Source organism: Alternaria ethzedia, assembly GCF_023757985.1.
Source record: "Alternaria ethzedia strain BMP 0044 chromosome Unknown scaffold_4, whole genome shotgun sequence".
Lineage (NCBI taxonomy): Eukaryota > Fungi > Ascomycota > Dothideomycetes > Pleosporales > Pleosporaceae > Alternaria > Alternaria ethzedia.
In genome coordinates, this window is record NW_026056197.1 from 516,239 (window position 1) to 538,951 (window position 22,713).

At 53.6% G+C, this 22,713-nt stretch overlaps 8 protein-coding genes across 8 annotated transcripts; 4 read left to right on the top strand and 4 right to left on the bottom strand.

Annotated features, from left to right (window-relative positions):
• Window positions 1-269: 269 nt before the first annotated feature.
• J4E87_002299 (uncharacterized protein) lies at window positions 270-1,187 on the bottom strand (the record flags this gene model as incomplete). The annotated part of the gene is made up of 1 exon (XM_049373937.1): window positions 270-1,187. One exon carries the CDS (start codon window positions 1,185-1,187, stop codon window positions 270-272), a length of 918 nt encoding a protein of 305 aa, XP_049236077.1.
• Window positions 1,188-2,561: 1,374 nt separating this feature from the next.
• PRP10 (U2 snRNP component prp10) lies at window positions 2,562-6,158 on the bottom strand (the record flags this gene model as incomplete). The annotated part of the gene is made up of 1 exon (XM_049373938.1): window positions 2,562-6,158. The coding sequence occupies one exon, from the start codon at window positions 6,156-6,158 to the stop codon at window positions 2,562-2,564; it is 3,597 nt and encodes a 1,198-aa protein (XP_049236078.1).
• A 1,447-nt stretch (window positions 6,159-7,605) lies between these two features.
• Window positions 7,606-9,207, top strand: J4E87_002301 (uncharacterized protein; the record flags this gene model as incomplete). The annotated part of the gene is given in 3 exon segments (XM_049373939.1): window positions 7,606-7,610; window positions 7,628-8,924; window positions 9,097-9,207. 3 exon segments carry the CDS (start codon window positions 7,606-7,608, stop codon window positions 9,205-9,207), a joined length of 1,413 nt encoding a protein of 470 aa, XP_049236079.1.
• Window positions 9,208-10,035: 828 nt separating this feature from the next.
• Window positions 10,036-10,782, bottom strand: J4E87_002302 (uncharacterized protein; the record flags this gene model as incomplete). The annotated part of the gene is made up of 2 exons (XM_049373940.1): window positions 10,036-10,331; window positions 10,389-10,782. 2 exons carry the CDS (start codon window positions 10,780-10,782, stop codon window positions 10,036-10,038), a joined length of 690 nt encoding a protein of 229 aa, XP_049236080.1.
• A 1,031-nt stretch (window positions 10,783-11,813) lies between these two features.
• Window positions 11,814-13,169, top strand: J4E87_002303 (uncharacterized protein; the record flags this gene model as incomplete). The annotated part of the gene is made up of 6 exons (XM_049373941.1): window positions 11,814-11,848; window positions 11,971-12,217; window positions 12,268-12,305; window positions 12,353-12,454; window positions 12,503-12,752; window positions 12,816-13,169. The coding sequence occupies 6 exons, from the start codon at window positions 11,814-11,816 to the stop codon at window positions 13,167-13,169; spliced, it is 1,026 nt and encodes a 341-aa protein (XP_049236081.1).
• A 1,834-nt stretch (window positions 13,170-15,003) lies between these two features.
• On the top strand, window positions 15,004-16,455 carry J4E87_002304 (uncharacterized protein; the record flags this gene model as incomplete). Its single annotated transcript, XM_049373942.1, has 4 exons — window positions 15,004-15,244; window positions 15,442-15,844; window positions 15,979-16,314; window positions 16,365-16,455. 4 exons carry the CDS (start codon window positions 15,004-15,006, stop codon window positions 16,453-16,455), a joined length of 1,071 nt encoding a protein of 356 aa, XP_049236082.1.
• A 401-nt stretch (window positions 16,456-16,856) lies between these two features.
• Window positions 16,857-18,492, top strand: J4E87_002305 (uncharacterized protein; the record flags this gene model as incomplete). Its single annotated transcript, XM_049373943.1, has 2 exons — window positions 16,857-17,093; window positions 17,149-18,492. The coding sequence occupies 2 exons, from the start codon at window positions 16,857-16,859 to the stop codon at window positions 18,490-18,492; spliced, it is 1,581 nt and encodes a 526-aa protein (XP_049236083.1).
• A 296-nt stretch (window positions 18,493-18,788) lies between these two features.
• Window positions 18,789-22,343, bottom strand: J4E87_002306 (uncharacterized protein; the record flags this gene model as incomplete). The annotated part of the gene is made up of 1 exon (XM_049373944.1): window positions 18,789-22,343. One exon carries the CDS (start codon window positions 22,341-22,343, stop codon window positions 18,789-18,791), a length of 3,555 nt encoding a protein of 1,184 aa, XP_049236084.1.
• Between the last annotated feature and the right edge of the window lie 370 nt (window positions 22,344-22,713).

Consider the following 22,713-nt stretch of genomic DNA (forward strand, 5'->3'; position numbering starts at 1 on the left):
GTTGATGAAGCTTTGCCTTCCAAATTTGGTATGAGATAGTTAAACACAGTAGTCTGTTTTTTGTGTACCTAGATACAGCAGGTGAGGTTGTTGTCAGAGAGGATATTTATTGAGATCTAGTGGCTGCTGCCTAAAGTGTCGCATTGCATCTACGTCCAAGCTGGGAAACTCCACTTCGCGTCGCGTAAGAGTCGCGTTGTCATACGTAGGGCGCCCTGTTGCTAACGCGAATAGGATGTCCCTAGGTGTTGGCACGCATCGACCGGCTTCTAAGTACACAGCGCCTTCCCCATGAAATCAGCTAGCCTTGGAACACTCTCCTCAGTATCAGCATATAAATCGAGATGTCCTTTTCCTTCAATGAAGAAAAGTTCCTTCGGCTCCTTGGCCTTCTTGATTGCATCCTTGCTGTAGCAAGCGGTGTCGGCTGGGCCTCCATTACCCGTATCTGCCAAACTTCCCGTAATCATCAACAGCGGTCGCGGAGAGATCCAGTCGATGAAAGCAAAAGAATCGTATGTGGAAAGCTTTTCGAAGCTCCTCACAAGCTGCAGGTTGTTACATTTGGGATGGTACCCGAGTGGAGTTTCATAGTACGACTTTGCCTCCTCGAAAACGTCTAGCGTGCTGAATGTGGCAGGCTTTCCTCCCTTGGCTTCTGAGATGCGCTCTTGCGCTGCAAAACTCAGGCGCTGATGCAGTGTTTCTGGGTTGATGTTTCCAGAGTCGTCTCTCAAACTGTTGCGATGCATACCACCCACGCAAACGCCGACTACGGTCGCCACGGCCTTCATGCGCACATCAGTCTGTGAAGCGAAGATCGCGTAGCCTCCAGAAGCACAGATCCCAACAACTCCGATCCTTTCGGGGTCAACGTCGCCGTCAAGAGTTGAAAGGAATGTTACGGCGCTCTTGAGGTCCTCGACTCGTTGGTACGGATCTTCTAGGTAACGTGGCTCGCCTCCGCTCTCACCTTGGAAGGCTGCATCGTACGCGAGGGTTATGAAGCCATGTTCGGCTAGCTTTCTGGCATATAATCGAGACGCTTGTTCCTTGATAGCTGTACCGGGGTGGCCGATAATAAGGGCGGCATTTTTGCGGTCTGGTGCGTTTGGGGAGGGTAGGTATAGATCGCCGATTACGTTGATGCCATGGCTGAGGAAGTTCACTTTGCGAACAGTGGCCATCGCAGTTGATGCGTAAGAAGAATCGGGTTGCTTGGTGGTTCGTGGAAGCAAGTTGATAAGGATACGTAAGAAACGATGGTCTTATTCGTCTGTACGAGCTGCTCAAGGTTTCTGCTAAACGCTGACGTGAAATGCCGGGTGTTTATGTATTCTTGCCAAGAACATGTGTAGATTCATAGGGACTACGATACCGCCGCGATACTCACCATGCTCGTGTTTGAACCTGTACTTTTCTGTTACCCCCCGGCTGAGGCTCCGTCAGCACTGATTCGTTCCCCAGCCATTCATGTCGCATACCACGCTCAAACGTCTCTAGCATTCACGCATATTGCTAGGATGCCAGTAGACGGATTTAGGTTTTAAGACTTTCTCGGCCAAGGTTTCGCGCGCATTCGGTCGTATACATTCGTCCGCGCACCAATAGAAAGTTGGGCATTTTCCCCGACCTCAGCATCGCCCACTTCTTTTCTCAACCGTGAGGTGCGACATCAACTCGAAATTTTCTTAACGCTGAATGATAACTTTTCATGCAATGATATAAAGGATGCGTTACAGGATCTTGCAAACCGATGGGCTGTGACTGGGAAATGCTTGAGTTTGCGATGTTGAACTGCGCAGCTGATATTCTGGTATCAAAAGTCAATGACACCGGCCCATCATACTCACGCTGCACCATAACTCTGAACTGATGCTGGGTATGTAAGACATTGAAGACCATCAATATGTCTAACCCGCTTGAAGGCCAGCGACTGTGGCAACAGGTGAAAGCTTGGAGCCGGCAACATTTGAGCACAGTCCAACGAAAACCATCATCATAGGACGGGGCTATCAAACGACGAGAATGGAGTCCAACATGGTGTTCGATGGCCAAGAACGAAAAGAAGTTAAGAGCACATATACTTATCCCGGTATGATGTGTGCGAGTGAATGACATAGACGTACTCCCCTCTGGTAGGGGGCGCGGGTTCTCTTCGATGGTTCAGCATACAGGACAGCGACAAGCACCGACTTACCTTCTGACAACGATCAAGGGCTGGGATAGATGAGATGACTTCACAGAAACCTAAAGGTGATCAGCGTGTAAAGTGGTTGCAGATTATCTTTTTGTTACCATAAGAGGTCCTAAACTGAAGTGGCCTGGTAATGGCGACTCATGCTCTCTCTGATCTTAGCGTACTGTAACGCCGCATACTCCGATCCAACCCTACTGTGATGTACATGATAAGCTAGACAAGCCCAGACCCTGACAGGGTTGGCCTACCATTGTTCCAACTATAACCAATTCCCAGTTCGCTGAAAGCAAGAAAGTGCAACAAATCCCCGGGGTAGTGGCCCCAGGAAAGAAAGCAAAAGAAGGTACTGGGGATCTTACGTTTAGATGAAAATATCCAGCTCATGTCTCCTGACCTCGTCCTCCTCGAAAGTTGGGAAAGCTGGGACCATGGCGTCGGCGTTCTGAACGTAGGCATCGTTGTAGATGCGCCAGTAAGGGTTTCGCACTTTGCGTGCTGGATGGAAGAGACCAGCCCAGACGTAGTTCATGACAAGCGGGGTACCGATCGCGTTGCGGACACCTTCGATAGCCTCGATGATGCGGTCGATGACGTGAGGACTGGTTTCGAACAAGTTTGGCCAAAGAAGGTTGAGCAAGTGAATCATCGCATCTTCGCAGTCGAGACCGACACAGCCAAGAGCAACGTGCTTGACGACCGAAGCGGCAGTCTGGCGATGCACTTGATCTCGGTCGATGAGGGCATCCTCTAGAAGTGGTGTGATGGCATAGACATAGTCCTTTGCCATCTCGCCGATGTACTCGAACATGAAGGACAATGATTTGAGGACACCATTCTGTACGTTGAGCTCCGGTACGCGGTACTCGTTCATAAGAGCCGGTAGGACAGTGAAGGGTGCACAAGTTTCGGCGACGATACCAATGGCGACGGCAGTACAGACACGGGACTGACGCTCCTGAACTCGAAGGTTACCAAGCAAAGTGGCCAGCACATCCTGGGGACCGATAGCTTTGGCAATATAACCGAAGGTGTTGTTGGCAGCACGACGAATACCCTTCTTATGAGCCTTGAGCATGTCCAAGAGTTCGAAGCAGATACGCATCCACTCACGAGGGTTGACGTAGTTTGCACCTCGATCAGCAATACGTCCTACCAGATCGATGGTGTTCTCCTGTACCTTCTCATGTCGGTTACGAAGGATGGGCGTAAGGCGGGGCAACAGATCCTTGATAGGCGGTTGCATGGCGTGGAGACCGACGACTGTGACGATAGCACGAAGAGCACCGAGAATGGAACCAAGAACCTCAGGATACTCCTCACCAAGGTATTCGTACAACGCCTGCGCAAGCTTGATGAGTTGTGGGTCCTCGTCGCACTTCTGCATCACGAAGGTGATTCGCGAGATGAGATCTGCTGCTTGCTGACGGACGGTTGCGGATTTGTTGTTGAGCCTAGCAAGAACTGTTGCGACGATCTGCGGGAGATAGGTCTTGGTACGCTCACCCAGTGCGTTGACGACCGTAGCAAAACCGTCGATGACAATGGGGTCCTCGATGGTTTGGTCCTGGAACGCAACAAGCACACCATCAATTAGCTGTTCTTCCAAACGCTGGTCGACGTCGTGCGCTCCTAGTGTGCTGATAACCTTGTCGACAGTCTCGACAGTCATCTTGCGGTATGCTTCGTTCTCGTCCTTCATGTTGTTAACAATCCTGCCGACGATCTCAGCAACACCAGCTTTCTGCGCCAGGTCCACGGTCGTGTCCACCACTTGTCGGTAGTTGCGCTTGTCAAGAGCCATGCGGCGTACCCAGAAGTGCTTGAAGAATTCAGGGAGAACATTGTCCTTGAGGTAGACTGGGGTTACTCCTGCGGTGTTCGAGCACTGAGAAACGACCTTGAGCACGACCTTCTTCATCTCTTCATCGGGTGATTGAAACTCGCGAATGACGATCTCCATGATCTGACTGGTATAGTAGTTGGAGTACTCCTCGTCCATGAGCGGGATGACATAACCGACCGCCTTCAGGAAGGATGCAAGAGCCTTACCACGTTGGCGACGGGCTCCGGTCCAGAGAGGGTTCAGAATATCGTCGAATGACTCGATACCGTACGGGCTCGCGGCTTCAGCTAAAGCTGCAAGTGCAAGAGCTGTGACCATGCGGACCTTTGGCTGTTCGTCATTCAGGTTGTCGCCGATGCACTCCACAAGTCCCTTGAGGTGAGGAAGAATAGCACAACCCATAAGGATAGGGATCTGCTGAACAATCTTCACACCAGTATGACGTGCGTGCCACGACTTCTTGGATCGACACACAGCGCGGAGGAAGGGAAGGAGGGCGGGGATACCGAGGGCAGATGCGACGACAGCGAAGGCTCGAGCGGTGGTGTTTCGGACGTATTCGTCTTGGTGGTCTAAATCGGGACGCATTGTACTGATCATGTGTGCGAGACCAGCGGCCTTTGCAAGGTTAGAAATAATCTCTCGACCTTCGACACGGGCGTAGTAGTCTTGGTCGATAAGGAGAGGCTCAATGACGACGAGGATCTTGTGGACGTAGGGCCGAACAAGGTCGTCGAGCTTGTAGAGGACACGATCGATGACTTTGACGAGCAAATGTCGCTCCTGATCCTCCAAGGTGCGCTCCATGAGGAGAGGCAAGATCTGGTTGAAGAGAGCGCCAGCACCGAACTGCCGGGCGTTGTCGGTAAGTTGTCGAAGCGCGGTCTTTCGCATGGGTGGTGTTCCGTTCTTGACCTTGAGCAAGAGTCGCATGATTTTGCGCTCCTTGAGTTCCTCGACGGTCATGTCGTTCTCGTCTGCACCGTCTGTGAGCTTTCCAAAGTATTTCATGTCCTCGTTCTTGAAGAACTGAAGATCACCGACACCTGGAATCTCTGTGGGCAGCTGCTTGCCCATGGCAGCCAAGCTGTTGTCTGCTTCCGGAAGCAAGAAGCCTTGGTATCCCGTGGGAAGTGCTGGCATGCCCACTGGTCGCCGCACTGGCTCGTACCCAGGAGGGGCCTCGAGGACCTTGTAACCTTCAGCCTCACCAGGCAGCATCATGTCGAGCTGCTCGTCGGATAAGGGAGCGTTGCGGTTGGAGATATCGGTGCCGAATGCGAACGTCTGCGCGACTGGACGGGCGCCGTTGGTGGCGGGAGCAGGCGTTGCGGCGCTGGCGGGGGCTACAGCTGTGGTATCCCAACGCGATCGAGCCGGTTGAGCAGCCTCAGCAGACTTGTCTTCTGCCTTTTCTTCCTCGGGTGCCGGTGACCATCGCGATCGCTTCTTGGGCTCGCCATCTGCCGTGGCCTCGTCGGCCTCTTCTTTGATCGCAGGTGTTTCGCCGTCGCCGCTCTCGTCCCAGCGTCTCCTCTTGCGAGTCTTCTTCATGGGTGGGGTCTTGTCGCCATCGACAGGGGCGGATCCGTCGTCCTGGAGCGTTGGCTTGTGGTCAAGGACTTCGTTGCCTCCCTCCCTCTCCCTCTCCTCGATGAGCCTCTTCACACGCGCCTCTTCGCGCTCAAACTCGCGTTGCTTCATCACGTCCTTGTACGATTGGCCGCCATCTTCGCCATCCTTCGCGAAGGGGTCCGCTCGCGACGGAGAAAGGGCGCGGTCGAATCGTCGTCGTTGGTAGTCGGTCTCGCGTGATGCGATCTGAGCCTGCTTCTCGCGACTGTCGAGGATGTCCGCCTCTCCGGCATCACCATGCGCAAACTCGTTCATCATCTCCTTGGATGCCGTGTATTGGCCCACAAGGCTCCGGCCGTTCAGCTGCACGTCGTCCATGTCGGCGTCGTCGTCAGCAACGGCGATGGAACTGACGTAGTCGCCATTGTTTCCGCCGTAGAGCTCCTTGTCGAGGGGCTCGTTGAGCGATTGCTTGTTGTTGGACGTGTCCCCGTTGGCAGCGCCGTTGGCCCTCGAGTTTCCTGCGCGCGGTCCGGCCATGTTTGCAGCAGGTGGTGACGGGTAGATTGGGGTTGGGGTGATTGGGGCGACGACAGCCTGTGAGCTTCTCCAAAGTTTCGCGATCCAGGGCTTGGCAGAGCGGCCGCATTGGCACTAGCGTGAGCGGCTTAGTCACCCACCCCCTTCCTCTCGAAACCCATGGCTTGGAGTCTCAACACAGGCGTGCAAAAGGTCGCCAGGCTGCATCACGTCGCTGCAAGGCCCACAGACAATGACTTCATCGATACCCGCCACATCCAAGCCGAGCGGCGCAGCCTCTCTTCTCACTGTGCCCACGCCCGGTACCCTAGTCCGCCTCGCAATATATCGAAATGCGGCACAGCCATCTACCAACGGGCGAACGTAGGTCATATAGCATTGTCCGTCCACTCACGCCAGCTTTGTGTGCATCGTCCCTGGGTTCAACTCAGAGTTAAAGTTCTAGTTTACTCATCGGCGACAGATGCCAGAGCCTGCAAGAATGCGGGCCCGACACGTTGCTTCTTCTGATCGTCCCGAACATCTTACATGTGTGCTGCATGATCTTCGAAGGCGCGAGATAGGCCTGGACTGATCCGTCTTGAGTTCTGTCGCCTTGGTGGCGCCTAGCCTGCATGCGCGTCTCCCTACAATGGGTGGCACACCAAGTGGCTACTCATCAGCAAAATAGATCCCAAGAAGCCGAGGAGCTCCAGGTCTCCCATGTCTCGAGCACCAGAGGCGACAGACCCACTCCAGAAACTAAATTGAAGCACAGGCACGACAGCGGGCACTGTTCGTCAGTCGATTATGTGGCTCGCTGATCTTTTTCGTTACCTGAGATTGCGCCAGCCATCACGCGATGCTCACACCGCCAGCGCGAACCACGCGTCGTCATCGTGGAACTTTGCAGCCTCATGTCGACGCAGTTACAGCCATTGCAGGAGATTTTGTCAATGACCACAAGTGTCGGCATCGCGTGGGCTATCCGTAGCCATGCCCACCAAGCCCTACTACTAGTTCTAAAAATACGTCTCACGCGGCGGGGACCACTCGAAACCGCCGAACTACTCTGACTGCAGGCCTCGCAATACGGGCCCTAGCAACGAATAATCGAAGGCGCAGTGTTGCGCGAGCCAAGCTAACGGTGATTTACGCAGCTCCGGGCTCTCTGCGCAAGGGCTTGAAACGGATTGTCGGTTCTGTGCTGCTGCCAGCCACACAGTAAAGTCGTACCGTGCCGGGGTCCGTGGTAGTGGTAGGGTCGCGGCATGTTGCTGATATGGAGGGACGCTGTCCCACGTTCTTACGAGGGGTTGATCCTGCCTCTTGTTTTATTGTGTTGCTCGTGCCCACTGTTTCGTTCCCCCCAACCACGTTCGCTGTTGTTGGTATTTCTCCAGGCCTCCCTCGTTTCGGCTGAACGGCTTCACAACTATGGCGGCTGTGGCGCAGAGTCATGTTCAAGATGACGTACATCCACTTTTGAGGCATCCACGGCCGATTAAGAGGGATTCTGCAAAGGCGCAACGCATGCTTGGCTTGATCGCAGATTCTGAGGAAGCTCTAAGAAATTTGCAACGCGAAAAATCGGTAACAACACGATGGTTGGAACGACCGATGTACGAGCATTTGGAGATTTCCGATGTCGAAGAAGAAAAAGACGAGTCTCGAGCGGTGATACAAGAGCAGAAAACGGAGGCCGTCGTCGAAAAGGTAGTGATTGAGGACAAACCAATCGAGGAGAAGCCAAAGGAGGACAGCGACTCTGACCTGCTGGACAAATGGACGAATCCGAACCGCCCGGCTTCCTCTTTCAATCCCGAAGAAACATTGAGCAAGCTTCCGGAGACAGAACCAAGCACGAAAGTCAATACATCCCCGATTAAGCGACGACCGCTACCGCTCACACGACCGACATCATACAACGCGCAACACCTGTTATCGCCAGAATGGATTGCTTCGCCAGCCACCATGAGCCCTAATACACCAGGTCAAGGGCCTGCATCATCGTATCTTGACAGTTCAGACAAGCCCAGGAGCAGCATTTCTTCCCGCGGCAGTTGTGAATGTGAGAGGCCACAAGTAAACCCTACGCAGTGGACATATCCGCCGATGAACGATGCAAACGGTCCACACACGCAACGACCCATCTCATATCACCCTCAAAGCTCCACTGCACTCGACAGCCCGCCAATGCAGCCGCGACCACGACCTACATCCTTCGCGACCTACCACCAACGGAATCGCTCCGGAACCAAGATTGCGTCCTCGCGAGGACTACGGAACAACAGCTACCCACAAAACCGCTCGCGACCCGTGTCAGGGTGTGCGCCTAAAGCCATCGCAGGGGAGAACATTGAGAATGACATGGTTTATCAGCAGTACGGGGATGACGAAGTCGGTCCACCCACGCCTGTAACATCCTCGAAACTTGCGTTTTCACCCCCACCCGTCTTCTCTGCTACGCCAGCAACACCAATACACCCCACGTTGGATGCCTTCGCGACATCGGAAGAGAAGAACAAACCAGAGAAGAAGATCAAGCACAGATGGTCAACCATACCGCAAGCGTTGAAGAACTTTGGCGCTAGGAGAAGAGACTCTTCAGCTCAACATGAGCAGCAAAAGTTTGCAACGGTTGTCGAAGATCTGCGGAGAATGAACTTAACGCAGGAAAACCTGCAGGTCTACGAAGCCGAAGCCAACCAGGACCCAGCAGCATCCAAACGTCTCTCGGCGGTCGACCTCATCCCGACACCAACCTACTCGCCCTTTGACATGAGCGTCAAGTCAGCCCAACTCGAAGCACCCCTTCCAGCACCCTTCGCGCCCTGGACCGACGCCCCACCAAGTCCCGCCGCCTCCGCAGAGCGACGCCGCAGCAGCGGAAACTCGCTATCACCAACTGCACTACCCTCACAGCTATCCAACGAAAACTTACGGCAAGCACGTCCAGTATCGATGCAATCCCAAGGACGACCCGTTTCGATGCAATCCCAAGGACGTCCTGTTTCGTGGCAATCCCAAGCACGCCCCGTGTCGATGCAATCCCAACGTAGCAGTATAGTCGCCCTGCCTTCACCGAACATTACCTGCACCGCCCCCCAACCATATCAGCGCCCCGCCTTCGACGCTTCTCTTAGCCCTCGGGCAATGACCCCTAGTTCCCGACGCAACACACCAGCTATTGAACGCACGTGCATTCTCTGCAAGACGTCAAGGCCAGTATTCGAGTTCAGCGAGCGCAGGATCACAGCGAATTGTTGGCACGAGCCTGCGACTTGCGTTGGGTGCTTGCAGGCGTGGGTCAGGCAATGTTCGGGTTTGAATGGATTGGATGGATGCACATGTCCTGAGTGTGGAGAGGTCATGGCAAGGGAAGATGTCGGGGCTTGGGGTGAGGTCTCACCGATTTGAAGCGGACAATGGTATACATTATTTGGTAGGAGGACTTTATGAAATGTCTGCTTGTATATATTTAAGCATAGTACCGCTCTTACATTCGTTCTCTTCTTTCTCTTCAGCCAACGCAATGTATCGGCCGTTCATTTGCAGTCGTCAGGCTGCTTTAGTATAATGTATTCAATATAAGATTAACTCTTTATGTAAACACCTGGTATCTCCACATCTTGTCACGCTAACTGGCCAGGTTTACGATGATTACCTTCGGTAAGGTATCGTTTGAATGGAGAGATGTCACCTAGTCACTACACAAACACGGTGCACACATGATGGATGATGAAGTTGGTATGATTGAATAGGAAATTCGTAGCAAGTCGTTACATCTGAAAACTCCGCCTTGAGTGAAGAAGTGTACATTGGGCTTACCACAGCCCAATACGCCATGAATAAAAGCTCTGTCACCGACCCAGTTTGGTGACGTTTCTCAGTCACCTCACTGGACGTTAGGTGTGGTCGCAGTCCACAGAGTGTCACGCTCAGCAGCAGGCGGGGTGTTGACACACTCCGTCAAGAAAGCGTGCCAGCCCTCGATGGTGGCCGCGTCAAGACCGGCTCTGACCTCCGCACTGCACGTAGTAACGTACCAGGCCGCCGAACCGAAACTCTTCTCGTCGTCGGAGTTCACGAGGTCGAGAACGGCATCGACTCCAGTGGCCTTTGCTGTCGCGACGGCGTCTGCACCTGCAATAGCGGTTGCGTACTTCTCGATAACTTCTGGCATGGCCATCACTAAGCATGAGAGTTAGCTGATGTCTCACAGTCAGTCCATGTAGCAGCATTACTTACTCCTTGTGCCCTGACCAGGTTTACCTGGCGCGGGAAAGTGGTTCCTCTTGTACTTGAAGTTTCCGCTCTCAAAAAGCTCATACGCGACGATCGCCGCTCTCTCGCCCTTGGATGTGATCTTGTAGGTCTCGAAGGCCTTGTTGATAGCAGTAGCGGCTGCAGTTGCATCTGCACACTCGTCGGGGAATGGTGCACCGTCGCAGGACGCGGTGGTGGGGGCGATGGCGATCAAGTTGTCTGCAGTCAGGCTCGCCTCGGTGGTTGGGGCATCTGCTGGGGGAGCTGCCGGGGCACCGTCCTCGAGGTCGCAATCAGGGCCCCGGGCCGGGACAGGTGCTGCGAAAGCGCAGAGTGCAAAGGCACTTGCGACGAGGATGTTCTTCTTGAAACCCATGTTGTTGATCGGCTGATTGGTGGAGTATATAGTTGTAAGGTCGATGTTCTTTGGTGGTGTGGATGTATATATAATGAGTGATGTTTGAGGCCAAGTCTGGTGCGAGGTGATGGCCTTAAGTAAGAAGGAGCTCTTGAATAGTCCGAATGCAAAACTTGTATTGTAAAGTGAGTGGCCGGAACAGTGTTCTTGAATGAGTGACGTTGAATGGAATTTGCTTCAGGCCAGCAGAAGCTAGTGATCTAAACAAGGGATTGGGAGACCGTGAGTAGGCAGTGTATAGAAGTGATAAAGGAAGGTGACGGCCAAGATATATGACCTTAGGCGCACCACGACGCGCGCCTAAGGGTCCCCCTTGAGGTGCGCCGTCAGCACAATAGTCAGGAACCCGTCTTACCGTATTCCCCAGATCAACGAGCAGTGACGGCCAATCATTGCCTGTGCGAGGTGACGAACTATGCACGTGAATACGCGTTGTGCGACTGTGATTGGTTCTGCGCCACCCAGCTGCCGGGGATGTTTGAAACATGAAACGAGCGAGGTCAAGCTTTCGCCAATGCCGCTGGACAGGAGTTAGACAGGAGTTTAAACAGCTTCTAGTGCCACCGCAACAAAATTATAGGGTAGTTCTGGGACGATAGGCATCCAGCGAAGAGCTGAATGGGGCATTCTGGTTGGTAGCGGGCGGAAGAAAGGTTGTTGCGGCTTACGAGCTTGGCCACGGGTGCCTCAGCCCTGACCCGCCGCAAATGTGATAGCCGTAAGTAAGGCGGAACGTTGCGCCGCTTGGTGTGTACAGTAGCTGATCTTTCCCAAATCTTTCAGTCGCGTTTACCCAAGGCATACGGCAATTCTTCTACCTTGTGCCGTTACGGAGTTTGCCTTAACCCCGCATGACGTGACCTCATCATAGTTGCCGTCCACGGTGGGGCAACTGCTTCTCTATGCCTAGGTGTCCTGCCTGCCCCTCATTTAAGCTCATACACAACCAAATTTCCTCTTCAGCAAACAACTCGTAATAAACATCCAAAATGCCTGCAGTCGAGACAAAGTTTGACCCCAAGGAGTAAGTCACGTCAATTGCTAGTACGAAATAGTCTGCCTCGATGCGTGGTTGTGTTCAATTCGCAATTTGACATGTGTACTCTTACATCTGTTACATCTGAACATTTGCTAATGTCAAGATAGCATGCAGTTCCGTCGCCTTGGACCCGCTGGGTTGAAGGTCTCGGTCCTGTCCTTGGGAGGTTGGTTGACATACGGAGGAACGCAGAAGGGTTCCATCGTGAAGGACTGCATGCAAGAGGCTTGGAACCATGGCATCAACTTCTTCGACACTGCCGAGGTATACGCAGCCGGTGAGTGCGAACTTGAGATGGGCAAGGCTTTCAAGGAGCTGCAGTGGCCGCGTGACGAGTACGTCTTGTCGACAAAGGTAAGATCAGTCTCATCATGCCATGAGTGGGGACTGACAGTAATGGAAAGGTCTTCTTCGGAACTCAGAGGAAGGAGCCAAACACCAGGTAATATGGCCGTCTTGCATACTCTTACTCAACTAATGAACGCGTAGGGGTCTATCCAAGAAGCACATTGTCGAGGGCTTGAAGAGCTCCTTGAAGCGTCTTGACCACGATTACGTCGACGTTGTTTTTGCTCATCGCTACGACCCTGAGTATGTATTAGCTTTCTGCTTTCCGAGTGCCTACTAACGTATGTTTAGCGTTGGCATGAAGGAGATCGTTGAAGCTTTCACCCAGACAATCCAGATGAACTTGGCATACTACTGGGGTACATCCGAATGGTCTGCGGATCAGATCCAGGAGGCATGCGATATCGCCGAGAAGTACAACCTAATCGCCCCTATCGTGGAGCAGCCTCAGTACAACGCTTTCCACCGTGAGCGCTTCGAGAAGGAATACGCTCCATTGTACAAGAAGTACCAATACGGAACGACCATCTGGTCACCTCTGGTAAGAACTCAGAACGAACCTACTACATCTGAGATCTATGCTAACGCGTGTACCAACACTTAGGCTTCGGGCATGTTGACTGGCAAATACAACGATGGCATTCCGTCCGACTCCCGATTCGCGACTAACCCCGAATTCTTCAAGAACTCAATCGAGGCGCTGAAGAGCGACGAGGGACAGGCTAAGATCAAGAAGGTCAAGGAACTGACTAAGATTGCTGAGAAACTTGGAGGCACCACGACTCAACTCGCGCTTGCCTGGGCAGCTAAGAACCCGAATGTGTCTACTGTTATTCTTGGCGCAACGAAGCCCGAACAGGTCAAGGACAACTGTGGCGCTCTCAAGCTGCTCGAGAAGTTGACACCGGAGCTCATGGAGGAGATTGAGAAGATCCTCGACAACAAGCCAAAGCTATAGGCACTCCGATACGGCTGCGGGATCTGCTCAAAGGCCACAGTGATTACTCAACCGATCTGGAGCATCTAGAGCAGGCTATATAGTACAATGGAGGATATGTGACCAGTCTTGCTTCCTAATCGCATTCCGATGGTACGATCAAGTAGGCGCTATGTCGTAAGGGTCGACGTCAGGAAATATAGCGATTGGCTGCCCCGCAAATCGTATATACCGCACAACGTGACCGTACGGAGTAGGCAACTGCATGTCTAAGTGGATAGCTGTTATACGAAGTACGTTGAAGTGTGGTAGAGCAGAATGCACCCGCCACAGGACCTCGGGAAGGCGTGCCCGAGACTTATCGGGCGGTCGAAGTGGCTGGGCCAGGTTTTGATACCCAGCCCTGACCATGCATCGCCCATGACACAATGCCATGGGGTATTTTGCGCGCCGACCCTTTGTTTTTGCGCTGTAAAGCTGGGATGTTGGGTGTCGCACGGCGCCACTGCACTGCACGCCAGCTGCAAGCTCTAGACCGGAGTCGCTGCAGAGCCGCAGAATGAAGCCGCTAAACACCAGCGGATCACAAGCTGCTTCCGCGCTCTGGCTGTGATTGCTCCAAAGGCTGTTTGGCTCGATCTTGTGCACTGACCGCCTCATCTTGCAACCTCCAGACCCGGATGGCAGGCAGATTCCAAATCGTTAGCTGGGGCTGTGTTCTCGCCGACGATCTCGAGTGTGTAGCGCATTATTTCGTGCATGGCTGGCTACTAAATCGCGTTGAACATCGCACTGCAAGTGTAGGAGTCGAGCTACCCTGGCACGTCCTTCCAGACCAGCCTGCCCTTTCCTGTGCTACATTCGACTCTGCGACGCCAAGGGCACCATCGCTTGTCTCAATTGACCGGCAGCTCGTCGCCCATTGCAACCGTCTCTTCACCATCGCCGTCTCGCCCAACTCGGAAGGACGGAACAGGAGGACCTCGGCCGCATTCCGAGAGAACTAGAGTACCCTTCAAGTCTCGCTGCTCAAATACCCAAACACCCCACGGCAGAACCGCGGGCACCGGCTCTGTCTAATCGTCATCTCTGCGCGCCGGCGAGCCTGACTTTTGTACGTTTCGGATGTGCGCAGGGGTTCATTGTCGCCCTGTGGACTGACTTGCCTTTAGCGCATCGCTCACTGCAACTCGACGGCTTCTCCGCCATTTCGGCGCCGAGGGAGAGAACCGTTTAACCCATAAGTGCGCGTCGCTGCCAATGCCGCTCCTATAGCATGGCAACTACTATCAAAACCGACCCCTCCTCCGAGGGTGCCAGTCATCGCGACAACAGCAGTGGTATGTGGAATTCCTCTTGGCAGTCTCCAGCGCTTTAATCGCTCCACGTTTTGAAGTTGTATCTGTTTTGGCTCCGCCTCGCGATTCCTACAGTTTGTTCTTGGCACGTAGACATGGCAGCCGCCATTGGGTCGCTGCCGCTGAAGCTTCTCGCTTCTTTACTCCACTCCCAGAAACGTGCTGCAGAGACATGACCAGTCTCGCCATGACAACCTTGAAAGCTCTACTCGGGTTAGCATGAACGTTGCAACATTCCCCGCGGCTCGCATGGTTGCCGGCCGTTGAGTTGAGATCGATGCATTAACGGCCAAAGACCCTGCGAACGCTTGCGTGCCTCACCCGGCGAGGCGCTGGCGACACTACATATACATGGCCGCACTACTCTCCTTTCTCGTCAAAGCTCATCATACACACATACATAATATTCCTTTTTGTTTCTTTCATCTCTTACCTAATATCGAAACATCATGTCGCATGCTCGTTATATGTCCTGGCCTAATGCGCATGCGCTGACCATGGCGCCCACCTACCCTCCATCCGGCGCTGCCATCGAGTACCCCTCACCTGCTGCTTCTCGTCGGGCTTCCGAGTGTTTCTCGGAAGTGAGCATGAGCAGCAGCAGGCGGGGCAGCTTGGCTGGATTTGCGTCGGACATGGAGAGTACCGGGCAGTGGCACTCTGTAGGAAGCGAATCTAAGAGTCCTCTAGCACAATTTGGATTCTTCAAGGGTCTGACCGACAAGAAGACAACAAGAGGTTCGTTCATCGAGGTATCGCCTCGATATGGTGGCTGACTCCTGCAAGATGGCCAACCACCCAAGAGAAGAGGACCCAAACCGGATAGCAAACCGGCTTTGACCAGACGGCAAGAGCTAAACCGCCAGGCGCAGAGGTAACATCAGCCAAGCCATGTATTGTATCATGCACTGACTTGTTGACAAGGACACACCGAGAGCGAAAGGAGCTGTACATCAAGGCCCTCGAGCAGGAGGTGATCCGTCTGAAGGATACCTTTGCGGCTACTACGAGGGAACGGGACGCTTTCGCAGACGAGAACCGTCGACTGAGAGAGCTGCTCATGGCACATGGCATCTCCTTCGACCACTCCAGCCCGGGGAGCAATGGCATGGGCCGCGTCGACAGCTCCGCCTACGGAAGCTCCACTGGCAGCATGTCAGGCTACGGGCCAGGATCAGCGTCGACTGGCTACACATCGCCACCAACACGCGGATCAAGCTCTCATGATGGAATGAACGGTCAAGCCTTGACTCTTCAACAGCAACAAGCCCAGCAGTCTGGTCACCATCAGCAGCATTCGATGGACTATGACCAGATCGGCATTGACTTCGTCTTAACGTACGACCGATCGCCTTATCTTTCTCCTCCACCCCAGCAGTAATGCGCTTACGTCTTTTCTTCTTCATTCTTTTTGGCCTCCGTACGTCATTCGTTATCTTTACGAGATCTGTTCTGACGACTGCGTCTAACAGGCTCGAGCGACCCTGCATGGACCACATGCAGTTCTTAATGGTTCGCGCCAACGAGGCCGACGAAAACATCAGCGGCCATGCGCTCATGGCAACGGCACCTCCCGATGCGCACATTACGAATTGCCCCGAGGAGAAGTATCCACATCAGATGCCGGACGTCAAGATGCCGGATTTGATGAAACTACTCGATCTCAGCAACCGTCTGCCCCTTGATGGGGAAATCACGCCTATCATGGCCTGGGCGAAGATCCTCCAAGACGAATGCTTCAGGGATCTTTCCAAAGAGGACATTGAGCTCGTGAAGAAGGAGCTCCTTGCCAAAGTCCGTTGCTACGGGTATGTTGTATCACTCTGATTTCAGCTGAGCATGCACTGACACTAGCTAGCTTTGGCGCAGTCCTCGAGGAATTCGAAGTCAGCGACGCCCTGATGACAGTTCTTGCTAGCAAATACTCCAATGGTCCCACGCCAGCATAATGTGTAGTCACGAGAAAAACGGCACTAGTTATGTTTTCTGGAATAATCTGTAATGTCATTCGCTCGATATGAATAATGCAAACATATCTTCAACTTTAAAATCCCAAATGGTGTTTGACATGTGCATGGTGACTCGCGAGTTGGCGCATGCCCGCCGATCTCTTGTGAAATAAAGGGTCCAAGCTAGCGCCCCACTAGACCCTCGTCCTGTCAGGGCGGTGTTATGAAACCCGTGGACTTATGAAACTACAATCGCTACACGTCGTCGTCTCGAGGCCTATAAAACCTCCGCAATATACGCCGGCTTGCCTTCCTATTCTTTCTGCCTCTTTCGCCACCGTCACGAGGGCACATCACAGCTATCCTCCGTACCCCGCGCGACTCCCGACCGAGCCTCAGTCATGGCCGAACTAAGCGTCTACGACAACGACCCGACGATATACCTCTTTACCTCGCTGACCGCCGGGTCCTCTCACATTGTTACTGCCACGTCTCGAATCGAAACAATCCTACGGGCGAACAAGATCCCTTTCCAGGGAGTCGACACGGCGACAGATGAGCTCGCAAAGAAGCTGTTCCAGCGGAGAGCAAGCGGGAAGAAGCTACCGTTGATAGTCAAAGAGGGATATGTTCTGGGTGTAGGTACAGGAGAAAGCGCGTAGCTAGGACATGAGGCTAATGCGTGTCTTGCAGGGCATCACCGAGATTGAAGAATGGAACGAGTACGACGAGATTCGAGAAGCGCTGGGCGTCACGGCAGCCTTCACGCCCTTTCCTGCGAAGCCCGGCCCACCGCCCATGGCTGCGCCAGCTACGACCACCTCCTCCTTCTCATCTACAAGCGCAGCTGCGAAGAAGGAGAATGTCATCATACCCAGTCCAGAGACAAACCTGGCGCTCCGTGAGCTAGGCGCGGAAGCTGCGAAGAAGGCCGCGTCGATGAAGCCTACTCCAAGCAACATCAAGACTACGAACCCATTGCTGGCTGAGAAGACGAACACACCGACCTCGGCGACCTCGAAGAAGAGTCCTACAAAGGAAGACCCTAGCAGCATCCTCTCGCCAAAGTCTGTCCCATTACCCGACACGCCGAAGCTTGCGACGCCTGCTACACCCACCGCGACCGAGACCGCGACCAAAGATACAAAGGCTGCTGTCTCGACTGCCAAAGCGGAGGCCAAGCCTTCAGCCTCGACCGCAGCGACGAAAGACGCGAAAGCCGCTACACCAAGCACGAGCAAAGACACAAAGGCGAAGGACACCAAGTCAAAGGACGCGAAAGACGCGAAAGCAAAGGACTCCAAGGCGAAAGACACCAAGGCAAAGACTACCACATCCTCGAAAGATGCAAAGTCAAAGTCTACAAGAAAGCCCGCAACAGGAGGTCTTTTCGGCCTCGGAAAGCCCGTCGCAAAGTCAAAGTCGTCGAAACCCACAAGCAGCAAGGACACAAAGAGCAAAGATACGAAGTCGAAGAGCACAAAAGATACCAAGGCTGCTGCGAAACCTGGCATTCCCAAGCTCTCCGATCTGCAGAAGCCCGTACATGCGCCTCCATCCATGCACGACGATGCGAAGAACCCTGCGCTTAGTGCCGGGCCGATAAGCTCGACAAGGAAGGAGGATGAGGAGAGTGGTGAGGAAGACGAAGACGAAGACAGCGAGGAAGAAGCATCCGAGGAGGAGAGCTCCGAGGAAGAGGATGCCGATGCGGATAAACCAGCGGCAGCTAAAGCCCCAGCAAAAGCGACTGCAGCTACCGAAGAGAGTAGTGAAGAAGAAGAGGACAGCGACGAGGAAGAAGAGAGTGAGGAGGCAGACAGCGAAGAGGACAAGAAACCTGCACCACTGGCTACAAAAGGGAAACCCGCAACACAAGCCAAGAAAGAAGCTGAAGCGGAGGAGAGTTTAGAAGAGGAAGATAGCGATGAGGACGATGAAGAAGAGAGCTCAGAGGAAGAAGAAGAAGAAACACCCAAGACGCAGAAGCAATCTGCGAAGGACGCGAGTAAAGCTGGAGTGAGTGTAAAGGACTAGAGAGAATGCAGAGTATGTGTGGATATTAGGAGCAGGCGCTGTATATAGTTTCAAGTACAAGATAGAAGTACATAATTCAAGTTTGGGCAAATGCCGTAATATTGCATGTGCAGATAAATCGCATCATTCCAACGCCATCGCTGGATGCTGATTCTGCATATGCAGTACAGAAAAGACGGGATCTAACCAAAAACATATCTATAGACCTTTGAATGGCAAAGGCCGTCTGGAATCTGTGCCAACAACACCTCGCACACTCCACTCCACTCCATCCATTATGTGCCAGTGGAATAGAATCAAGCAGCAACATCCAAACCCGCCTTCTTCAAGCCATTCAAAAACCGCTCTTTAACATCCCCCTCACCATGCACAGCCTCAGCCGTCTTCTCCACCTCTGCAGCCGGCGCACTAAGCTGCGCCATCATCATCTTCTCCACCGCTGCAATACCCGCCTCCTCCGCTTTACTCAGACTATCAGCCGCACCGGCCACCTCGTCCTTCTTCTTCGCTTTACCCTTGCCCTTGGCGCCCTCCTCACTCTCCTCGCCCTGGACCATCTTGTCCAGTTCCAGTTTACTTACACCGAGCGCGTAGATCTGCTCTTCGACTGTTCCCTTGGTGACTAGTCTGACGACTTCGACCTCGCGCGTCTGACCAACGCGGTGCGCGCGGTTCTCCGCTTGGATGTCATCCTGGGGGTTGAAACTTGAGTCGAAGATGATGACTTTGTTCGCGCAGGCGAGGTTGATACCTGCGCCGCCGCTCTTGGTGCTGATCATAAAGAGTTGGATGGATTCGTCCTGGTAGAATACGTCCATGAGGGACTGGCGCTCTTGGATCGGTGTGGAGCCGTCCATGCGCATGAAGTTGATGTCGTGGTCGTCAAAGACCCAGCCGAGAATGTCCATGACGGACGTGAATTGCGAGAAGACTAGGGCGCGGTCGCCGTTCTCTTTATACTTTTTCAGCAAAGCGAGGAGCGCGGCGACTTTGCCAGAGTCCATCCATTCCTGCTCTTGGAGCTCGAATTTCTTGAGCGCGCGGTACTTGGAGGCGAGCTGGTGGCATTGGTAGTCTTGGTATAGCTGGAGTTCTTCGTAGATGATGTCTGGGCTGCTTTCGGCGAACATGTCTTCTTTGAGACACGCCTTTGACATCTTCCGGATCTTGTCGTCGTTGTACCGGTGGCGGAAGAGTAGGGGGTGGATGGCTGCTTGTCGCAGCTTCATCATAACGTTGGCATGGTCCTTGACGGGTATGCCTGCTGCTCGGTCTTCAAGGATCTTGCGCTGCTTGGCCAACTGCTCGTTGTAAAGCGTCTTTTGCGTATCGGTAAGATTGCAGTACTCGACACGGGACGTCTTCTTTGGTAGATGCTTGAGCACTTGAGCCTTCTTTCGTCGGAGGATAAACGGTGTCAGCATCGTACGAGCGCGTTGGATACGTTGAGCAGAGAGCAGAGAGCTATGCGAGTCGCTCTCCATAGTCTTGGCCTTGTGTTTGAACAGAATCTGCAGCATCTCCTGGACCTCCTCCTGCTGGTCGCCGTAGAAAACCTGTGGCATGAGGAAACCCAGAATCGACATGAGCTCCTGAAGACTGTTTTGAAGTGGCGTTCCGGTCAACAGGATCCTGCAAGTCGTAGGAATCTTCATCAAGCTCTTGTACCGGATCGTGTTGGCATTTTTGAGCATGTGCCCTTCGTCAAAAATACAGATCTCAGGCCTGCACTTTCTCAAGAACGAAGAGTCGTCCTTTCTGAAGGTAAGGTCGTACGTCGTGATGATCACATCGCACGTTCCCTGACGAATATTTTGGAGAATGCTCTCCTGGTGAGAGAACCGCTCCGCCTGTGATCCATAGTAGGGCGTAAAGTTGATGGTGTTGGAGAAGCGCTCAAACTCACGACACCAGTTCTCTAGTGTAGATCCAGGAACAACGATAAGCGCAGGCTTTCCAACGCCTTCTTCTTTGAGATGCGACAGAAAAGCGATGATCTGGCATGTCTTTCCCAGACCCATATCGTCGGCCAGAATACCCGAGGTTTTAGTCTTCCATAAGAGGTTCAGCCAGTTAAGGCCTACGACCTGATAATCCTTGAGTTCAATGTCGTCGTTCATGATCGCGGGCTGTGTCAAAAGCTTTGTACGAGTGGCCGCTTTTCGTATGCTGTTAGGCTCCGTATCGCTGCCATTCGGGCTCCGAGGGGTATGATAACCTGAGTCGCGAGAAGAGTTCGTGTCGCTAGCATCATCGAGACTTGTAATCTCGACTCCATCCTCTGTGGAAGCACCAAAGATATCAATGCCCCATTTTGCCATGCCCGCAACCATCGGCTTGCCCAGAGCCTCACACTGCTGAACAACCGAGTCGATGGTGTTGTATGCATTCCACATGGCCTCGGTAGATTCCACAAGTCGCTGTCCGGTTGTTATACGTGGCTTGCGAGACTTCTTCTTGCCCTTCTCTACTGGCGTGAGATCCACATGGACCTTGCGAATAGCATCAAGAGACTTGAATGGGCGGTGCTTGAAGATCTCCTTGATGTCCTCTTCTTTGTGACTGGATAAGTCGATCAACTCCTCCACTGTGCAAGTGTTGAAGAGGTTCAACAATTTACTATCATCAAAGCTGTTCTCCACCACCGAGCCACCTGCTTCCGAATCGTCGTCGATCATGAGATCCGCAGCAATACCCTCGTCTTCGTCGGAAGAGACAACGATCGCCGCCTCCTTCTTTGTTTTCTGTTGCGGTCGTGCGGGTGCGGGTTCGGGGGAAGGCGAGAAGACGGCTTTCTTGCGGTCCTTTCCGCTCTTGAGTCGACGTTTTGGCTTCGGTGGTTCCTTCTCGGGGCTTTCGATGGTGACTGGGCTGTTCTGAGTCGCGCCCAACTTCGAGTATTTGTTCTGCAACGACTGTACAGGTTGCTTAAGACCTCGCTGTGCCGTCTTCTTCACAACTGGATTTGATGCTGTACGGGCTACTCCTGGGCGAGGTGGAGACCGTAGCAGCTCATCCTCAGACTCCTGTTCCGCCAGATACTCGGAAGCGTCGTTGAAGTTGCCCTTTCGCTTTGTCAAAGCATCGTGTATTTGCTTGACAGAGCGATTCGGGTATATAGCCTGTAATCGCTTGACTTTGGTATACGTGCTCAGGTCATGGATGTCTTCCATGGTCATCTCCTTGTCTTCGGTCAAGTCTATAGGTATAGCGCGTGAAGGCCCCCCTTGCGGCTGCAGAGGTTTCTGTCGCTTAGGTGGTGTACTCGACTCGAATCGTTCCGCTGGTCGTTTACGCGACTGGTCGCTGTCGTATTTATAACTCGAAAGGTCCCAGGTCGGCTTCTGCGGTGTCTCTTCGATCCTCGATGTCATGGATGCCATTTCGATCTTGGACAAGGGTATATTAGACCTATATTCCGACTCGTCCTCGTCTGGGTCGCGCTCAACAGGCGGATCGTCCGAGGTGAGGTCGACGACTGGTTTGCGGACTGCTTGTGGGGGAAAGAAGCCTGTGCCGGGCGGTGCCATTGGGTTGCTGTAGCCCCCGTATGGGCGTTGCGACTGCGACGGCGGCGACATGACAGGCGACGAGTCGCGCTGAGGGGCGGGCGACGAACGCGGGACTTGTAATTGCGACGAAGACGCCGTGGCTTGAACTGGGTGCGCGCGCGGCGTGACTATGAGCGTGGGCTGCGTAGTATCAGACGGCGCCGCAAAGAAGGGCGAGCGCTCCCCAAGGATTTGCGTAGGCTGCGTGACGTAGGTATCGCGCTCGTCGTCGCTGTGCGGAGAGGCGCGCGGTGCCATCGGGGGCGGAGAAGACGATAGTATGGGATCGCGGCGGTACATTGTGCGACTGCACTATGGCAGCGAGTTGAGCAGAGTAAGGATGCCGTCGTGGTAGTGGATGCCGTAGTCGATTTCGCCGCTTCGTTCGCGGGCGGAAGAAGTAGAGCAGCGCAAAGAGAAGACGCAGAGAACAACGGCCAAGCGCACTAACAAAGGCGAAGTGGACAAAGCAACGGGTATGCTAAAACACCCACAGAGCGCAGGCAGGAAGGAGCCTGGGAAGGGTTTGCCTGGCGACGCGGATCACCAAACACAACGCGTTAAAACCACTTTACTACGCGTAAAGATATTGAGCTTGGACCATTCTGAGAGCCTATTACGTTGCTGAATTCGGCTGAGGGCCTGGTCCGTCGCTTCCTCACGAGCCAGG